Below are 16,206 nucleotides of genomic sequence, written 5' to 3'. Positions count from 1 at the left end.
AAGAAGATGACCAGTAAAGAGCAGATAATGTGGGACTTACTAAGCAGTGAATAGGATGAGAGGTGAAGAGTAGATATGATTTATTGTTGCCTCAAATATTGACTTGTGAGAATTTTTGGTTTTATTTTCTATGCACCTCAAATATTGAGTTGTGAGAATTTTTGTTTTATTTTCTATGCACCTGACTTGATATTCACTGCATCATGCTGTCTATATTTTTTGTAGTTCCTTTCCAATCCTTTAAAGGACACCTTTAAAGGATGTTTTATTGTTTTTGCTCAATAACACATTCATAGAAGTATGCCAGAGCTAACATTTATGAACTACTGACCCTTTTATCTCTTTCCTGCTCTTAGAAGCCATTTTCTGCTAGGAAAGTGTTTTATAGTTGGAATTTCTTATCAGTGAGGGTCATACTGTAGTCACTTCCTGTCTGGTCTGAGTCAGCCACTTACATACCTGATATTTAACTCTTTCAGACAGAGAAAGAAAAAAAAGGAACACAGCATAGTTATTTGTGTGCTAGGCACTGTACATACCCATATCTATCTCATCATGTTACATGTCACCTTGGGTATCCTTTAACCATTTCAGCCGCCCGGACGTGATCCTCACGTCCAGGCGGCTGCTCTGCTGTGGTGCCGCGCTTCGGCGCGATTGCAGGCGTGCCCCCGTGCTGTCCCCCGGTAGCCCAGGGATCAGTGGTTCCTGATCACCGATCCGTGCCCCCAGCAGAAAAACCGAAGCTCTCTTATTGAGGCTTCAGTCTTTCTGCAAAAAAAAGTTTCCCCGTCCTCCTTGTGCTTCCGGTGATCGAGAAGCACAAGGAGAAAAAAATAAACTCAAGGTGGCCAAATAGTAAAACTACATCTACATACATTTTACATTAAAATTTACACATATAATAACATTAGAAATTAACTGTTTATTTCCCAAAACAAAATATTACCCAAATAAAATTTTTAATGGAAAAAAAAATTAGAATTAAAAAAAAGAAAAACATAATTACCTAGGGGTCTGAACTTTTTAAATATGCATGTGAAGGGGGTATACTACAAACATTTTTTTAAATTAGAAGATTGTAAATAGTGATGGACGCAAAACGGAAAAAATGAACCTTAATTTCCAAATAAAATATTGGCGCCCTACATTGTGATAGGGCCAAAATTGAAATGGTGTCATAACCGAGACAAACGGGCAAATAAAATACATAGGTTTTAATTATGGTAACTTTTAAAGCTATAATGGACGAAAACTGAGAAATAATGAATTTTTTCCATTTTTTTCTTATTAATCCTGTTAAAGTGCATTTATAAAAAAATAATTCTTAGCAAAATGTACCATCCAAAGAAAGCCTAATTAGTGGCGGAAAAAACAAGATGATCAATAAATTGTGTTAAGTAGTGATAAAGTTATTAGCCATTGATTGGGAGGTGAAGATTTCTCTGATGCATAAGGTGAAAAATCCCCGCGGGCTGAAATGGTGAAATCATTTGAACAACAATCAGATGTGTGCTTTATTACTGTATATCAAATTACTTTTCTTCTTACTGATGTTTAACACAAATACATTGGGTAATGTCATATAGCCAGCACATATGGTTATAACCAAAATAACGTTTATGTGTTTTATTAGCCATTGTCATTTTAACTTGTATGTTTGTTCTCATAGGAGATTAATGTGCATCTTCCAATGCCAGAAGGAGAGAGCATGGAGGATGCCAATCAGTGCTTAAAAGTTACAGTACTGGACTGTGATACCATTGGACAAATCAAAGAAAAAATTCTTCAAAGCTATCTTTTAAAAAACGGTTATTCTTTGGGTCTTCCTTTATGTGACATTTGTTTGGGTAGGTATAAATGAATAACATCATAGACAGTTCACGACTGAGTGTAAAGTGCAGTGTTAATGAACATACCAATGTTTTATCTAGGCCACTTTCACCCCACAGTACGTTTCATTTGGGACTCCTAACCTTAACTCCTACCGCTAACACTGGGGGATTGAAATTCTGACAGATAGCACTTTAGTTTTGTAATATCTGAATGCTGGTGCCCAAATTATTCATTTGTGCGTAAACTTTCACTAGGCACATTGTTATTTTCAATCATTTTTATTAAGTCTTTAAGAAAAAAACAGAGTAAGTCTCATAAAGATTCCAAAACAGATAGACATGTAAATCAGTCTGTAACATAGAATAACTGAGAGTCCAAGAAGACACTGAGTGGATCCATTACACTAGGCACATTTTTAATACAGGGTCACTACAGACCTCAAACGTGATTGCCCCCCAAAATTTAAATGTATACTTATTTATACCTACAATGTCTGATTCCTCATTCACTCTCAAAGGATCACTCCAGCGAAAAAAGTAAGCAGTTAAAATCTGACAGAACCAACAGGTTTTGGACTAGTCCATCTCCTTATGAGGGGGGGGGGGGGTTCTCAGGGTTTTTTTTTGTTTTGTTTTCATAACCATTTCCTGAACGACAGTTTTTAAAGTTGATCCGAGGTGAACTTTTACTCATTGCATAATTTTGTTCCTTTCCTATAGTTTATAGGGCATTCCTCAAGCCAAATACTTTTTTGTTTTTGTTTTAATACTCTAATTTCCTATAAACTAAATAGACCACGCCCACAGATTTTCAGAGAGCCAAGGCACTTTCAGACAGTAGCAAGGACTCATGGGAGCTCAGTCTGGGCAGGAGGAGGGGGAGGTATTACTAGCCAGAGATTTCAGAGACAGAGGGGAGGAGGGAGGAGGGGGGATTACGTTTTTTTTTTGCTCAAGATGCAGATAAGCCTGCCTCTGTGTAATGTTTACAAACAACATGGCTGCTGTCATTGTATCACAGGAATAATCAATCATATTCTATTAAAGCTGTTTGCACCTAGATTTGCTGTGTAAACTATCCTATCTAAACTTTAGATAAGCTATATAGACATTGTTATAGTTAGTTTTTCATCTCAGATCCACTTTAAGTGTAACAGACAAAATACTGTGCAAGTGATTAGGGAGGCTGGCTGGTATCTTTCTATTTTTGCAGTTAAACTGCTATCCAGGAAATGCTGATGAAAACAAAGAAAACCCTGAGAATCCCCCATGAGGAGGTGGACTAGTCCAAAACCTGTCGGTTCTGTGAGAATTTAACTGCTTTCTTTTTGCTGGCGTGGTCCTTTAACAGCATATCACTGTGAAAAAAATCATATGGAAGGGATTGTGCCCCGAAGTAAACAGAGGGTTTTTGTAGGGGCGTGAATTCAGTGGGCCTAGGGCTAACCCTGCCAGTATTGCCCTCTAGTCACATAGAATGTAAGACCAGGTACAGCTCTATGGGCAGACTTTGATTTTGCATCAATGCATCTGGTGCCCTTTGCCAGCCCTGATACGATCACATTTAGTTATACTTTGGGATTGTCTGAAGATGAAATGCAACCTGTTCTCGAAATAAAGTGAAAAAAAATCGAACGTTTTTATTGTACCGTGTATGGGCACCATAACTGTGCCTAGAATGGAACTTCAGTAAATATAATGTTAAACGATAGTATAATGTGTATATTAAAGTGATGAGAGAGAACCCACCTTACATTCATGGAGCTATCACTCTGCATTGGATCGCCTCCTTCATATTTTATTGAAGAAACTTTACAGTCAGAAGGTGGCGCTTCACAATAAAACTAGAAGTACTTTATGCATATGTTCAAGTCTGCAGTATGCAGATCAAAAAGAAGCTCTTCTGTAATAACTCAGATTTCTTTATATAAATGCAACAGGGTGACCACCACCACACCCAATGAAAACAGACTCACCATATAGCAGGACCTAAGTGTAGGTCAAGGCGAGCATTGGTACACTTTGGGCTGTCCCCCACCTCACTGGCTTAACTGGTAAAAGAACATCCCAATATTTATGCTTTTCATACAGGCATATTGTGATGTAATGTGAAATCACCCTCTAGTTCCTGTTCCCTTTGCCGCAGTTTGCCATTCAGCCTCAGATCCTGAGGGAATCCTGAAGGTATTCAGCACTGCAGGCAAAATAACCTTTTGGATTGGTTGGTGAGTCCACACACAGTCCACACACAGCAAGCTCTGTTGGTGGGCAGAAAAGGGGGGGGGGGGGAATCACTTGTGTGCTGAGTTGTGCGGCCCTGCAGTGAGGCCTTAAAGCTGCAGTGGCCTATTTAGTAAAAAATGGGCTGGTCACTAGGGGGGATTAAGACCACGGTCCTCAAGAGGCTAAGTTACAAAGTTAAAGGGTCACTCTTACTCAGGCTTTGTGTGCTCACTTTCGTATGATTTCGTGGCTGGCGTTACCAAATTCATGCCACATAATTGTACTTAAAACATCCACATATCAGGAGGTGACCTCAAAGAAAAAGCCTCCAATAGTGTAAAACCTTTTCATATTTATTAGATTTTAGAAATGACAAATTGTATTGATTGAAACAACATGATGTCAGTGGTAGTATACAATTATGGGGTATAATGTTGATGTGATGTCCTCTTTCCCCCATAACCAGAGCTGCATTATGGTCAGTCATACAAGGAGCTGTCAGATTTGGACTCCTCTACCATTGTGAAGGAAAATGGTTTGTCGAAACTGAACACTGTAAAACATTACAAGGTAATTAATTACATTTTCAGCTCTACAAAACTTTTCAGAATGGAAAGGAAAAACACACATAAAACTTGCTTACATTACTAGATACTAGCTTCAATATTCTCACAGAGATTCAGTCTGTGGCACCCAAAACGTGAAGTCTGCAATAAGGAGGCAATGTTTAAGCTTTTTCATAGAGGGCCTGCTGGTTCAGTTTGGCTCACTCCACAAAATCCTGGTGGTTCTCTGCGTCTGGTTGTGTTTTGTAACCTGTATTACTTCCATATTGGAGCCACTAAGAAAAAGCCTTCTAAACTTGCATTCAGTATTTATCTGCAACTCACAAGACTTCTATGAAATTATTTTAGTTTAGTGTATGGTTTTAGCCTGCATTATGAACAATGTTTCTGTTTGTTTTAGTAGCCTTGAATTACCTCTTATCATTTGGTGGTCTTGATTTACAGTACATAATGGGCTTAATGCAAATGTTAACTCTAGCCAGTAATACAAAAAATAAATAAAAATAAACTGATGTGATAAACAATTTTATCTATTCTACTACTCCTGAAAATTAAATTTTTAGAGTCACACAGTTTTCTTAAGCTTAAAAAGTAGGTTTAAAGTTGTATTCACTCGTGTGAATGACACAGGCTTTACCATATTCCGACACAGTTGAGAGTTTCAGTCTATGAACTATTGGCCTTTTTAATCTATCCCCTGCGCATAGAAGATTTTCTCTGTTTTTTGGCTGTAATTTCTTATCAGTGAGGGTTATAGTATAGTCAGACTAAAGGTGACCATACACCAATAGATGGCTACTAGATTGACAATCTGATAGTGCCAGCCCACACACTCTACACATATTTTCCTTCGATTTCAGCATGATAATGTTTTAAAATCTGTGGAGCTAGTATTGGCGCCTGCCTCACCACCCAGCTCTCTCTACTATCTGTGCTCGCCCTGGCCATCAGCAGAGTTCTCACCGCTGGCACATGTCCTCCTGTGTCCAGTGGTTTACTACATGCCACGGCTATTCTCCTCCCCATGTCTTCTTCTCTTCCTGGTCATGTGACACAAGCTCAAACACTAGAGGTCTGGCAGCATACACAGCCTAGTTATTTGTATGATTGGCACAGTACATACGCATGTCTAGCTCTTCATGCCATATGTCACCTCAGTTACACTTTAAAAATAAAAAACATTTCAACAAAGCCTGGAGAATCCACCAATCTCCATGTCTCCCATTTGATGCCATAGACTGAGCTCTTTGCCGATGGCTCAGTGATTTTCTGAGCACTTTTCAGCCATCTTGAGCTCTCTGAGAGCTTTTTAAATAATGCTCCCACTGATTCACATTAAAATTGCAGTAAAATTGTGGTTAAATTGTGATCACGGTAAAATCCCACGATTGTACCATCATGATTTAAATGTAAGTCAATGGGAGCATTTTTCAAAAAGCTCACAGAAAGCGCTGATGGCTAAAGCGTTTATAGTGTGTCTGGGCCCTAAGAGAGTAAGGGCTAGTTCACACTCGGCGCTCGTGATTCAGCGCGATTTGCACTTGTGGTTCCCATTCATTACAATGCAAATCACAGCGCAATCACCCCAAAGAGGCTGCATGCACTGCATTTGTGATTGATTGAAATCGCAATCGCTGCAGTGTGAATGTATCCATAGGGATATATTGGCAGCAGCACTTCGCTGATCGCCGGTGATCGGTAAAGCGCTGAAAAAGGGCTAAGTTTGAACCAGCCCTAAAGCATGTTGGTGGGAAGTGTTAGAACCTTTTGACTCCCCATCTGATTGCGATACTGTAGGAGATCAAGTACAGGGAGGACCTTTTCTTTTTGAAGCAATGCCACAGCTTGCAAAGTAAGGCAGCCTAAATACATAGCATTTTTTGTTAGTGTCAAGGTCCATTAATACTGTGGTTTCCATTGTGACTACATGAGGATTGATTTACAGCATTCAGGTTATGACTAGTGGTAACCACATATCCTGTTCATGATCTGCATCATTCTTAAAATAAAAGTGTGAATTGGCCACAAATATTGGGGGGGGGGGTGTACATTTTTTTTACATGTAAGTAAAATCTACAATCATGATAACAAATAGTTTGTTTTATGGGCCATCACATTTACTCTTTATGATTCAGTTTATTACTTTAGCTAAAGACAGGAACAAAACTATGGTTGTGATAATAACAGTTGTTTGACACACTGTAAATTAATGCATGTTATAATGTATTGCGCTGACATCCAAACAATTGCCCAGCTTGCCTACTAATGTTACTTTTGATTTAAAAATAAATAAATATTTTGGGCAACAGACATGATCAATCTCTCCAACAGTTGGACTGATGAGCAGGTGGGCATAAAATTAATAGGCTGTAAACACCATAAAGCCATATTAGTCCATGCCTTGCACTGATGAAGGCCATTTTAGCTTGAAACACCTGCTGTCTACAAGATGGACTAATATAGCTCTGTAAAATTAACAGATTTGTGTTTGACTTTTAAGGGACATAAAGGAATGATTTACCGTATTTCGCGGCGTATAAGACGCTCCGGCATATAGGACGCACCCAGGTTTAGAGGGCAAAAATCAGGGAAAAAAATAATCGAAACCTGGTCTGGAGCGTCTATATATCAGGAGCATCTTGTACATGTCCTCCCCCAAATGGTGTCCTCCTATGTTCCTCATGTGTCCCCATGTGTCCTCCTGTATGCCCCATGTCTCCCCCTGTATGCCCCATGTCTCCTCCCTGTGTCCTCTGGTGTGACCCCCTTGTCCTTCCATGTCCTGGACTCCCCTGTGTCCTCCTGTTAGACCGCTGTGTCCTCCTGTCAGCCCCCTGTGTGTTCCTGGCACTCCCCTGTGTCCTCCTGGCAGCCCCCTGTGTCCTCCTGGCAGCCCCCTGTGTCCTCCTGGCAGCCCCCTGTGTCCTCCTGTCAGCCCCCATTGTCCTCCTGGCAGCCCCCTGTGTCCTCCTGGCAGCCCCCTGTGTCCTCCTGGCAGCCCCCGTGTCCTCCTGGCAGCCCCCGTGTCCTCCTGGCAGCCCCCTGTGCCCGTTTGGCATCCCCCGTGTCCCCGCTGTGCCTGGCTCGTGTCCCTGCCTGCGCGTCTCCTCCCCCCCCTTGTGTCTCTGTGGCCCCCCCAGTGCAGCGGCGGCAGCAACAGCTTACCTCCTCCATCTTGCCCGCGGCGAATCAAGACATCTGGCTTCTCCGTGCGGCTTCCTCTAGTGTCGGGCATCTAATGACGCGTCATCAATGACGCGTCATTAGATGCCCGACACTAGAGGAAGCCGCACGGAGAAGCCGGATGTCTTCAATCGGCGCGGGCAAGATGGAGGAGGTAAGCTGTTGCCACTGCTCGCACGGGGGGGCCACAGAGACACAAGGGGGGGGAGGAGACACATCAGGGGGGAAGCCAGGCACAGCGGGGACAAAGGCAGGGAATCCCCGATGGCGGCGGGTCGGCGGTTCGTATCGGCGGGCGTTCGTAAGTCGGGGATTCCCTGCCTTTGCCGTATAAGACGCAGGGACTTTTTCTCCCCACTTTTTATGGAGAAAAAGTGCGTCTTATACGGCGCCAAATATGGTACATATGATTTACATATGTACAGGGAGTGAAGAATTATTAGGCAAGTTGTATTTTTGAGGAATAATTTTATTATTGAACAACAACCATGTTCTCAATGAACCCAAAAAACTCATTAATATCAAAGCTGAATATTTTTGAAAGTAGTTTTTAGTTTGTTTTTAGTTTTAGCTATTTTAGGGGGATATCTGTGTGTGCAGGTGACTATTACTGTGCATAATTATTAGGCAACTTAACAAAAAACAAATATATACCCATTTCAATTATTTATCTTTACCAGTGAAACCAATATAACATCTCAACATTCACAAATATACATTTCTGACATTCAAAAACAAAACAAAAACAAATCAGTAACCAATATAGCCACCTTTCTTTGCAAGGACACTCAAAAGCCTGTTATCCATGGATTCTGTCAGTGTTTTGATCTGTTCACCATCAACATTGCATGCAGCAGCAACCACAGCCTCCCAGACACTGTTCAGAGAGGTGTACTGTTTTCCCTCCTTGTAAATCTCACATTTTATGATGGACCGCAGGTTCTCAATGGAGTTCAGATCAGGTGAACAAGGAGGCCATGTCATTAGTTTTTCTTCTTTTATACCCTTTCTTGCCAGCCACGCTGTGGAGTACTTGGACGCGTGTGATGGAGCATTGTCCTGCATGAAAATTATGTTTTTCTTGAAGGATGCAGACTTCTTCCTGTACCACTGCTTGAAGAAGGTGTCTTCCAGAAACTGGCAGTAGGACTGGGAGTTGAGCTTGACTCCATCCTCAACCCGAAAAAGCCCCACAAGCTCATCTTTGATGATACCAGCCCAAACCAGTACTCCACCTCCACCTTGCTGGCGTCTGAGTCGGACTGGAGCTCTCTGCCCTTTACCAATCCAGCCACGGGCCCATCCATCTGGCCCATCAAGACTCACTCTCATTTCATCAGTCCATAAAACCTTAGAAAAATCAGTCTTGAGATATTTCTTGGCCCAGTCTTGACGTTTCAGCTTGTGTGTCTTGTTCAGTGGTGGTCGTCTTTCAGCCTTTCTTACCTTGGCCATGTCTCTGATTATTGCACACCTTGTGCTTTTGGGCACTCCCGTGATGTTGCAGCTCTGAAATATGGCCAAACTGGTGGCAAGTGGCATCTTGGCAGCTGCACGCTTGACTTTTCTCAGTTCATGGGCAGTTATTTTGCTCCTTGGTTTTTCCACACGCTTCTCGCGACTCTGTTGACTATTTTGAATGAAACACTTGATTGTTCGATGATCACGCTTCAGAAGCTTTGCAATTTTAAGAGTGCTGCATCCCTCTGCAAGATATCTCACTATTTTTGACTTTTCTGAGCCTGTCAAGTCTTTCTTTTGACCCATTTTGCCAAAGGAAAGGAAGTTGCCTAATAATTATGCACACCTGATATAGGGTGTTGATGTCATTAGACCACACCCCTTTCCATTAAAGAGATGCACATCACCTAATATGCTTAATTGGTAGTAGGCTTTCGAGCCTATACAGCTTGGAGTACGACAACATGCATAAAGAGGATGATGTGGTCAAAATACTCATTTGCCTAATAATTCTGCACTCCCTGTATTCACTGAGCCAAAGCGATACATCATATAAGTTTCTTTCTTTCTCACAACTTTACAATTCCTTTGAATGCCTCATCTGCTAGGGGTGGTGGTCCGCGTACGTTAAAAAAGGGCGCCGGGAAAAAAGGGTGCAGGGTTTTAAACGATAATCATGAATAACGTTTAAAATAAATTTGTGCTATATTTCGTTTAAAAATAATGTTTTATAAAGTTATAAATCTTTAAATAATGTGTATGAAATGGGCAATTTTAAAAACGTTAATCTTCCCTGTTTAAAAAGTGAAATTTATAACAACGTTTTATAAAACATTAATAAGAATTTTACTAAAGCTATACCTAACCCTACTCTCACACAGAACCCTCCCTGTACCTATCCCTAACCCCTAGACCCCCCTGCTGGTGCCTAAACCTAAGACCCCCTGTTGGTGCCTAAACCTAAGACCCCCCTGTTGGTGCCTAAACCTAAGACCCCCCCTATTGGTGCCTAAACCTAAGACCCCCCTGTTGGTGCCTAAACCTAAGACCCCCCTATTGGTGCCTAAACCTAAGACCCCCCTGTTGGTGCCTAAACCTAAGACCCCCCTGTTGGTGCCTAAACCTAAGACCCCCCTGTTGGTGCCTAAACCTAAGACCTCCCTGGTGGTGCCTAAACCTAAGACGCCCCTGTGATAAGCATTAATAACGTTTAAAAAAAATATGGTGTGGTTTTTCGTTGAAAAATTTTAAAAAAAAATATTGTACTGTTTTTCGTTTAAAAATAATGTTTAAAAAATTATAAATCATTAAATAATGGGTAATCATGAGAAGCAGTTATAAAACATTAACCACTTGAGGACCTAGGGCTTTACCCCCCTTAAGGACCGGCCACTTTTTTTCCATTCAGACCACTGCAGCTTTCATGGTTTATTGCTCGCTCATACAACCTACCACCTAAATGAATTTTGGCTCCTTTTCTTGTCACTAATAAAGCTTTCTTTTGGTGCTATTTGATTGCTCCTGCGATTTTTACTTTTTATTATATTCATCAAAAAAGACATGAATTTTGGCAAAAAAATGATTTTTTTTTACTTTCTGTGCTGACATTTTTCAAATAAAGTAAAATTTCTGTATACATGCAGCACGAAAAATGTGGACAAACATGTTTTTGATAAAAAAAAACCCATTCAGCCTATATTTATTGGTTTGGGTAAAAGTTATAGCGTTTACAAACTATGGTGCAAAAAGTGAATTTTCCCATTTTCAAGCATCTATGACTTTTCTGACCGCCTGTCATGTTTCATGAGGGGCTAGAATTCCAGGATAGTATAAATACCCCCCAAATGACCCCATTTTAGAAAGAAGACATCCCAAAGTATTCACTGAGAGGCATAGTGAGTTCATAGAAGATATTATTTTTTGTCACAAGTAAGCGGAAAATGACACTTTGTGACAAAAAAAAAAAAAAGTTTCCATTTCTTCTAACTTGCACCAAAAAAAAAAATGAAATCTGCCATGGACTCACCATGCCCCTCTCTGAATACCTTGAAGTGTCTACTTTCCAAAATGGGGTCATTTGTGGGGTGTGTTTACTGTCCTCACATTTTGGGGGGTGCTAATTTGTAAGCACCCCTGTAAAGCCTAAAGGTGCTCATTGGATTTTGGGCCACTTAGCGCAGTTAGGGTGCAAAAACGTGCCACACATGTGGTATTGCCGTACTCAGTAGAAGTAGTATAATGTGTTTTGGGGTGTATTTTTACACATACTGATGCTGGGTGGGAGAAATATCTCTGTAAATGACAATTTTTTAATTTTTTGTACACACAATTGTCCATTTACAGATATCTTTCTCCCACTCAGCATGGGTATGTGTAAAAATACACCACAAAACACATTATACTACTTCTCCTGAGTACGGCGATACCACATGTGTGGCACTTTTTTGCACCCTAACTGCGCTCAGGGGCCCAAAGTCCAATGAGTACCTTTAGGATTTCACAGGTCATTTTCAGACATTTGTCAAGACTACTCCTCACGGTTTAGGGCCCCTAAAATGCCAGGACAGTATAGGAACCCCACAAATGACCCCATTTTAGAAAGAAGACACCCCAAGGTATTCCGTTAGTAGTACGGTGAGTTCATAGAAGATTTTATTTTTTGTCACAAGTTAGCGGAAAATGACACTTTCTGAAAAAAACCAATAAAAATCAATTTCCGCTAACTTGTGACAAAAAATAAAATCTTCTATGAACTCACCGTACTACTAACAGAATACCTTGGGGTGTCTTCTTTCTAAAATGGATTCATTTGTGGGATTCCTATACTGTCCTGGCATTTTAGGGGCCCTAAACCGTGAGGCGTAGTCTTGAAACAAAATTTCTCAAAATGACCTGTGAAATCCTAAAGGTACTCATTGGACTTTGGGCCCCTGAGCGCAGTTAGGGTGCAAAAAAGTGCCACACATGTGGTATCGCCGTACTCGGGAGAAGTAGTACAATGTGTTTTGGGGTGTATTTTTACACATACCCATGCTGGGTGGGAGAAATAACTCTGTAAATGGACAATTGTGTGTAAAAAAAATCAAAAGATTGTCATTTACAGAGGTATTTCTCCCACCCAGCATGGGTATGTGTAAAAATACACCCCAAAACACATTATACTACTTCTCCCAAGTACGGCAATACCACATGTGTGGCACTTTTTTGCACCCTAACTGCGCTAAGGGGCCCGAAGTCCAATGAGTACCTTTAGGATTTCACAGGTCATTTTTGTTTCAAGACTACTCCTCACGGTTTAGGGCCCCTAAAATGCCAGGGCAGTATAGGAACCCCACAAATGACCCCATTTTAGAAAGAAGACACAACCAAGGTATTCCGTTAGGAGTATGGTGAGTTCATAGAAGTTTTTATTTTTTTGTCACAAGTTAGCAGAAATTGATTTTAATTGTTTTTTTTCACAAAGTGTCATTTTCCGCTAACTTGTGACAAAAAATAAAATCTTCTATGAACTCGCCATACTCCTAACGGAATACCTTTGGGTGTCTTCTCTCTAGAATGGGGTCATTTGTGGGGTTCCTATACTGCCCTGGCATTTTAGGGGCCCTAAACCGTGAGGAGTAGTCTTGAAACCAAATGTCGCAAAATGACCTGTGAAATCCTAAAGGTACTCATTGGACTTTGGGCCCCTTAGCATACTTAGGGTGTAAAAAAGTGCCACACATGTGGTACCGCCGTACTCAGGAGAAGTAGTATAATGTGTTTTGGGGTGTATTTTTTTCACACATACCCATGCTGGGTGGGAGAAATATCTCTGTAAATGACAATTGTTTGATTTTTTTTACACACAATTGTCCATTTACAGAGAGAATTCTCCCACCCAGCATGGGTATGTGTAAAAATACACCCCAAAACACATTATACTACTTCTCCTGAGTACAGCGGTACCACATGTGTGACACTTTTTTGCAGCCTAGGTGCGCTAAGGGGCCCAACGTCCTATTCACAGGTCATTTTGAGGCATTTGTTTTCTAGACTACTCCTCGCGGTTTAGGGCCCCTAAAATGCCAGGGCAGTATAGGTACCCCACAAGTGACCCCATTTTAGAAAGAAGACACCCCAAGGTATTCCGTTTGGTGTATGGCGAGTTCATAGAAGATTTTATTTTTTGTCAAAAGTTAGTGAAAAATGACACTTTGTGAAAAAAAAACAATAAAAATCAATTTCCGCTAACTTTTGACAAAAAATAAAATCTTCTATGAACTCGTCATACACCTAACAGAATACCTTGGGGTGTCTTTTTTTCTAAAATGGGGTCACTTGTGGGGTTCCTATATCGCCCTGGCATTTTACGGGCCCAAAACCGTGAGTAGTCTGGAAACCAAATGTCTCAAAATGACTGTTCAGGGGTATAAGCATCTGCAAATTTTGATGACAGGTGGTCTATGAGGGGGCGAATTTTGTGGAACCGGTCATAAGCAGGGTGGCCTTTTAGATGACAGGTTGTATTGGGCCTGATCTGATGGATAGGAGTGCTAGGGGGGTGACAGGAGGTGATTGATGGGTGTCTCAGGGGGTGGTTAGAGGGGAAAATAGATGCAATCAATGCACTGGGGAGGTGATCGGAAGGGGGTCTGAGGGGGATCTGAGGGTTTGGCCGAGTGATCAGGAGCCCACACGGGGCAAATTAGGGCCTGATCTGATGGGTAGGTGTGCTAGGGGGTGACAGGAGGTGATTGATGGGTGTCTCAAGGTGTGATTAGAGGGGGGAATAGATGTAAGCAATGCACTGGCGAGGTGATCAGGACTGGGGTCTGAGGGCATTCTGAGGGTGTGGGCGGGTGATTGAGTGCCCTAGGGGCAGATAGGGGTCTAATCTGATAGGTAGCAGTGACAGGGGGTGATTGATAGGTAATTAGTGGGTGTTTAGGGTGGAGAACAGATGTAAACACTGCACTTGGAAGGTGATCGGACGTCGGATCTGCAGGCGATCTATTGGTGTGGGTGGGTGATCAGATTGCCCGCAAGGGGCAGGTTAGGGGCTGATTGATGGGTGGCAGTGACAGGGGGTGATTGATGGGTGATTGATAGGTGATTGACAGGTGATTGACAGGTAATTAGTGGGTTATTACAGGGGAGAACAGATGTAAATATTGCACTGGCGAATTGATAAGGGGGGGTCTAAGGGCAATCTGAGCGTGTAGGCGGGTGATTGGGTGCCCGCAAGAGGCAGATTAGGGTCTGATCTGATGGGTAACAGTGACAGGTGGTGATAGGGGGTGATTGATGGGTAATTAGTGGGTGTTTAGGGTAGAGAATAGATGTAAACACTGCACTTGGGAGGTGATCGGACGTCGGATGCGGGCAATCTATTGGTGTGGGTGATCAGATTGCCCGCAAGGGGCAGGTTAGGGGCTACTTGATGGGTGGCAGTGACAGGGGGTGATTGATGGGTGGCAGTGACAGGGGGTGATTGATGGGTGATTGATAGGTGATTGACAGGTGATCAGTGGGTTATTACAGGGAAGAACAGATGTAAGTAATGCGCTGGCGAATTGATAAGGGGGGGTCTGAGGGCAATCTAAGCGTGTGGGCGGGTGATTGGGTGCCCGCAAGGGGCAGATTAGGGTCTAATCTGATGGGTAACAGTGACAGGTGGTGATAGGCGGTGATTGATGGGTGATTGATGGGTAATTAGTGGGTGTTTAGGGTAGAGAAAAGATGTAAACACTGCACTTGGGTGGTGATCTGATGTCGGATCTGCGGGCGATTTATTGGTGTGGGTGGGTGATCAGATTGCCCGCAAGGGGCAGGTTAGGGGCTGATTGATGGGTGGCAGTGACAGGGGGTGATTGATGGGTGATTGACGGGTGATTGACGGGTGATTGACAGGTGATCAGGGGGATAGATGCATACAGTACACAGGGGGGGGTGTCTGGGGGGGGGTCTGGGGAGAATCTGAGGGGTGGGGGGGTGATCAGGAGGGGGCAGGGGGGAGGGGGGGGATTAAAAAAAAATAGCGTTGACAGATAGTGACAGGGAGTGATTGATGGGTGATTAGGGGGGTGATTGGGTACAAACAGGGGTCTGGGGGGTGGGCAGGGGGGGGGGTCCTGATGGGTGCTGTGGGCGAACTGGGGCGGGGGGGGGAAATCAGTGTGCTTGGGTGCAGACTAGGGTGGCTGCAGCCTGCCCTGGTGGTCCCTCGGACACTGGGACCACCAGGGCAGGAGGCAACCTTTATAATACACTTTGTAAACATTACAAAGTGTATTATACACTTTGTATGCGGCGATCGCGGACTTAACATCCCGCCGGCGCTTCCGTATGGCCGGCGGGATGTTGTGGCGGGTGAGCGGCGCCAGGCGGAGGCGGAGGATCGCGTCACGGATGACGCGATCGCTCCGCCCATGCCCCTACAAGGACCGCCGCCTTTTGGCATGAGCTGGTCCTTGTGGGGTCCACTTCCCGGCCGCCTCTGTGCGTTAGGCGGTCGGGAAGTGGTTAAAAGTCTCCGGGCGCCGCTTTTAAAAAGTTATTTTTCTTCGGCGCCTTTTTTTCCTGTTGGGCGCCCATTAAACGATATTTATTATGGGAGTGAATGGCGGCGCCCTTTTTGTCCACCTGCCTCATGCGCCCAAATTTCCTGCTTCCGGTGGTCCACCTTTTTTTTTAATCAAAAATGTTAGTAAAATACAAGTGCATACGTATACAAGAAATTTGTGACAGGCAATACAGCTACTGCAATTAGCAGCCAAACACATAGTGCAAAAAGAGAGACAGGCACCGTTTAGGCCTTGCACATTTGCTTAACATTAAAAAAGATAATCTCCTCTGGGATACAGCAGATTCATCAGTGGAAACATCAGACAACAGACAACTATACAAAATGAGAAAAAAGCAACAACAATGGGTAAAATAACACAAATGAAAATAAAACA

The 16,206-nt window shown here is 42.7% G+C and overlaps 1 protein-coding gene across 1 annotated transcript in view; it reads left to right on the top strand.

Annotated features, from left to right (window-relative positions):
- The window catches only part of PLXNC1 (plexin C1), a 214,862-nt gene that overhangs the window by 164,465 nt on the left and 34,191 nt on the right, over positions 1-16,206 (top strand). Inside the window, exons 22-23 of the mRNA XM_068276803.1 lie at positions 1,673-1,850; positions 4,525-4,628. Coding sequence (XP_068132904.1) covers positions 1,673-1,850; positions 4,525-4,628 — 282 coding nt within the window. The remainder of the gene's footprint in view (positions 1-1,672; positions 1,851-4,524; positions 4,629-16,206) is intronic.

Source organism: Hyperolius riggenbachi, chromosome 3 (assembly GCF_040937935.1).
Source record: "Hyperolius riggenbachi isolate aHypRig1 chromosome 3, aHypRig1.pri, whole genome shotgun sequence".
Classification (NCBI taxonomy): Eukaryota; Metazoa; Chordata; class Amphibia; order Anura; family Hyperoliidae; genus Hyperolius; species Hyperolius riggenbachi.
The sequence above is the reverse complement of the archived record's forward strand: the minus strand, read 5'-3'. Positions and strand labels throughout refer to the sequence as shown.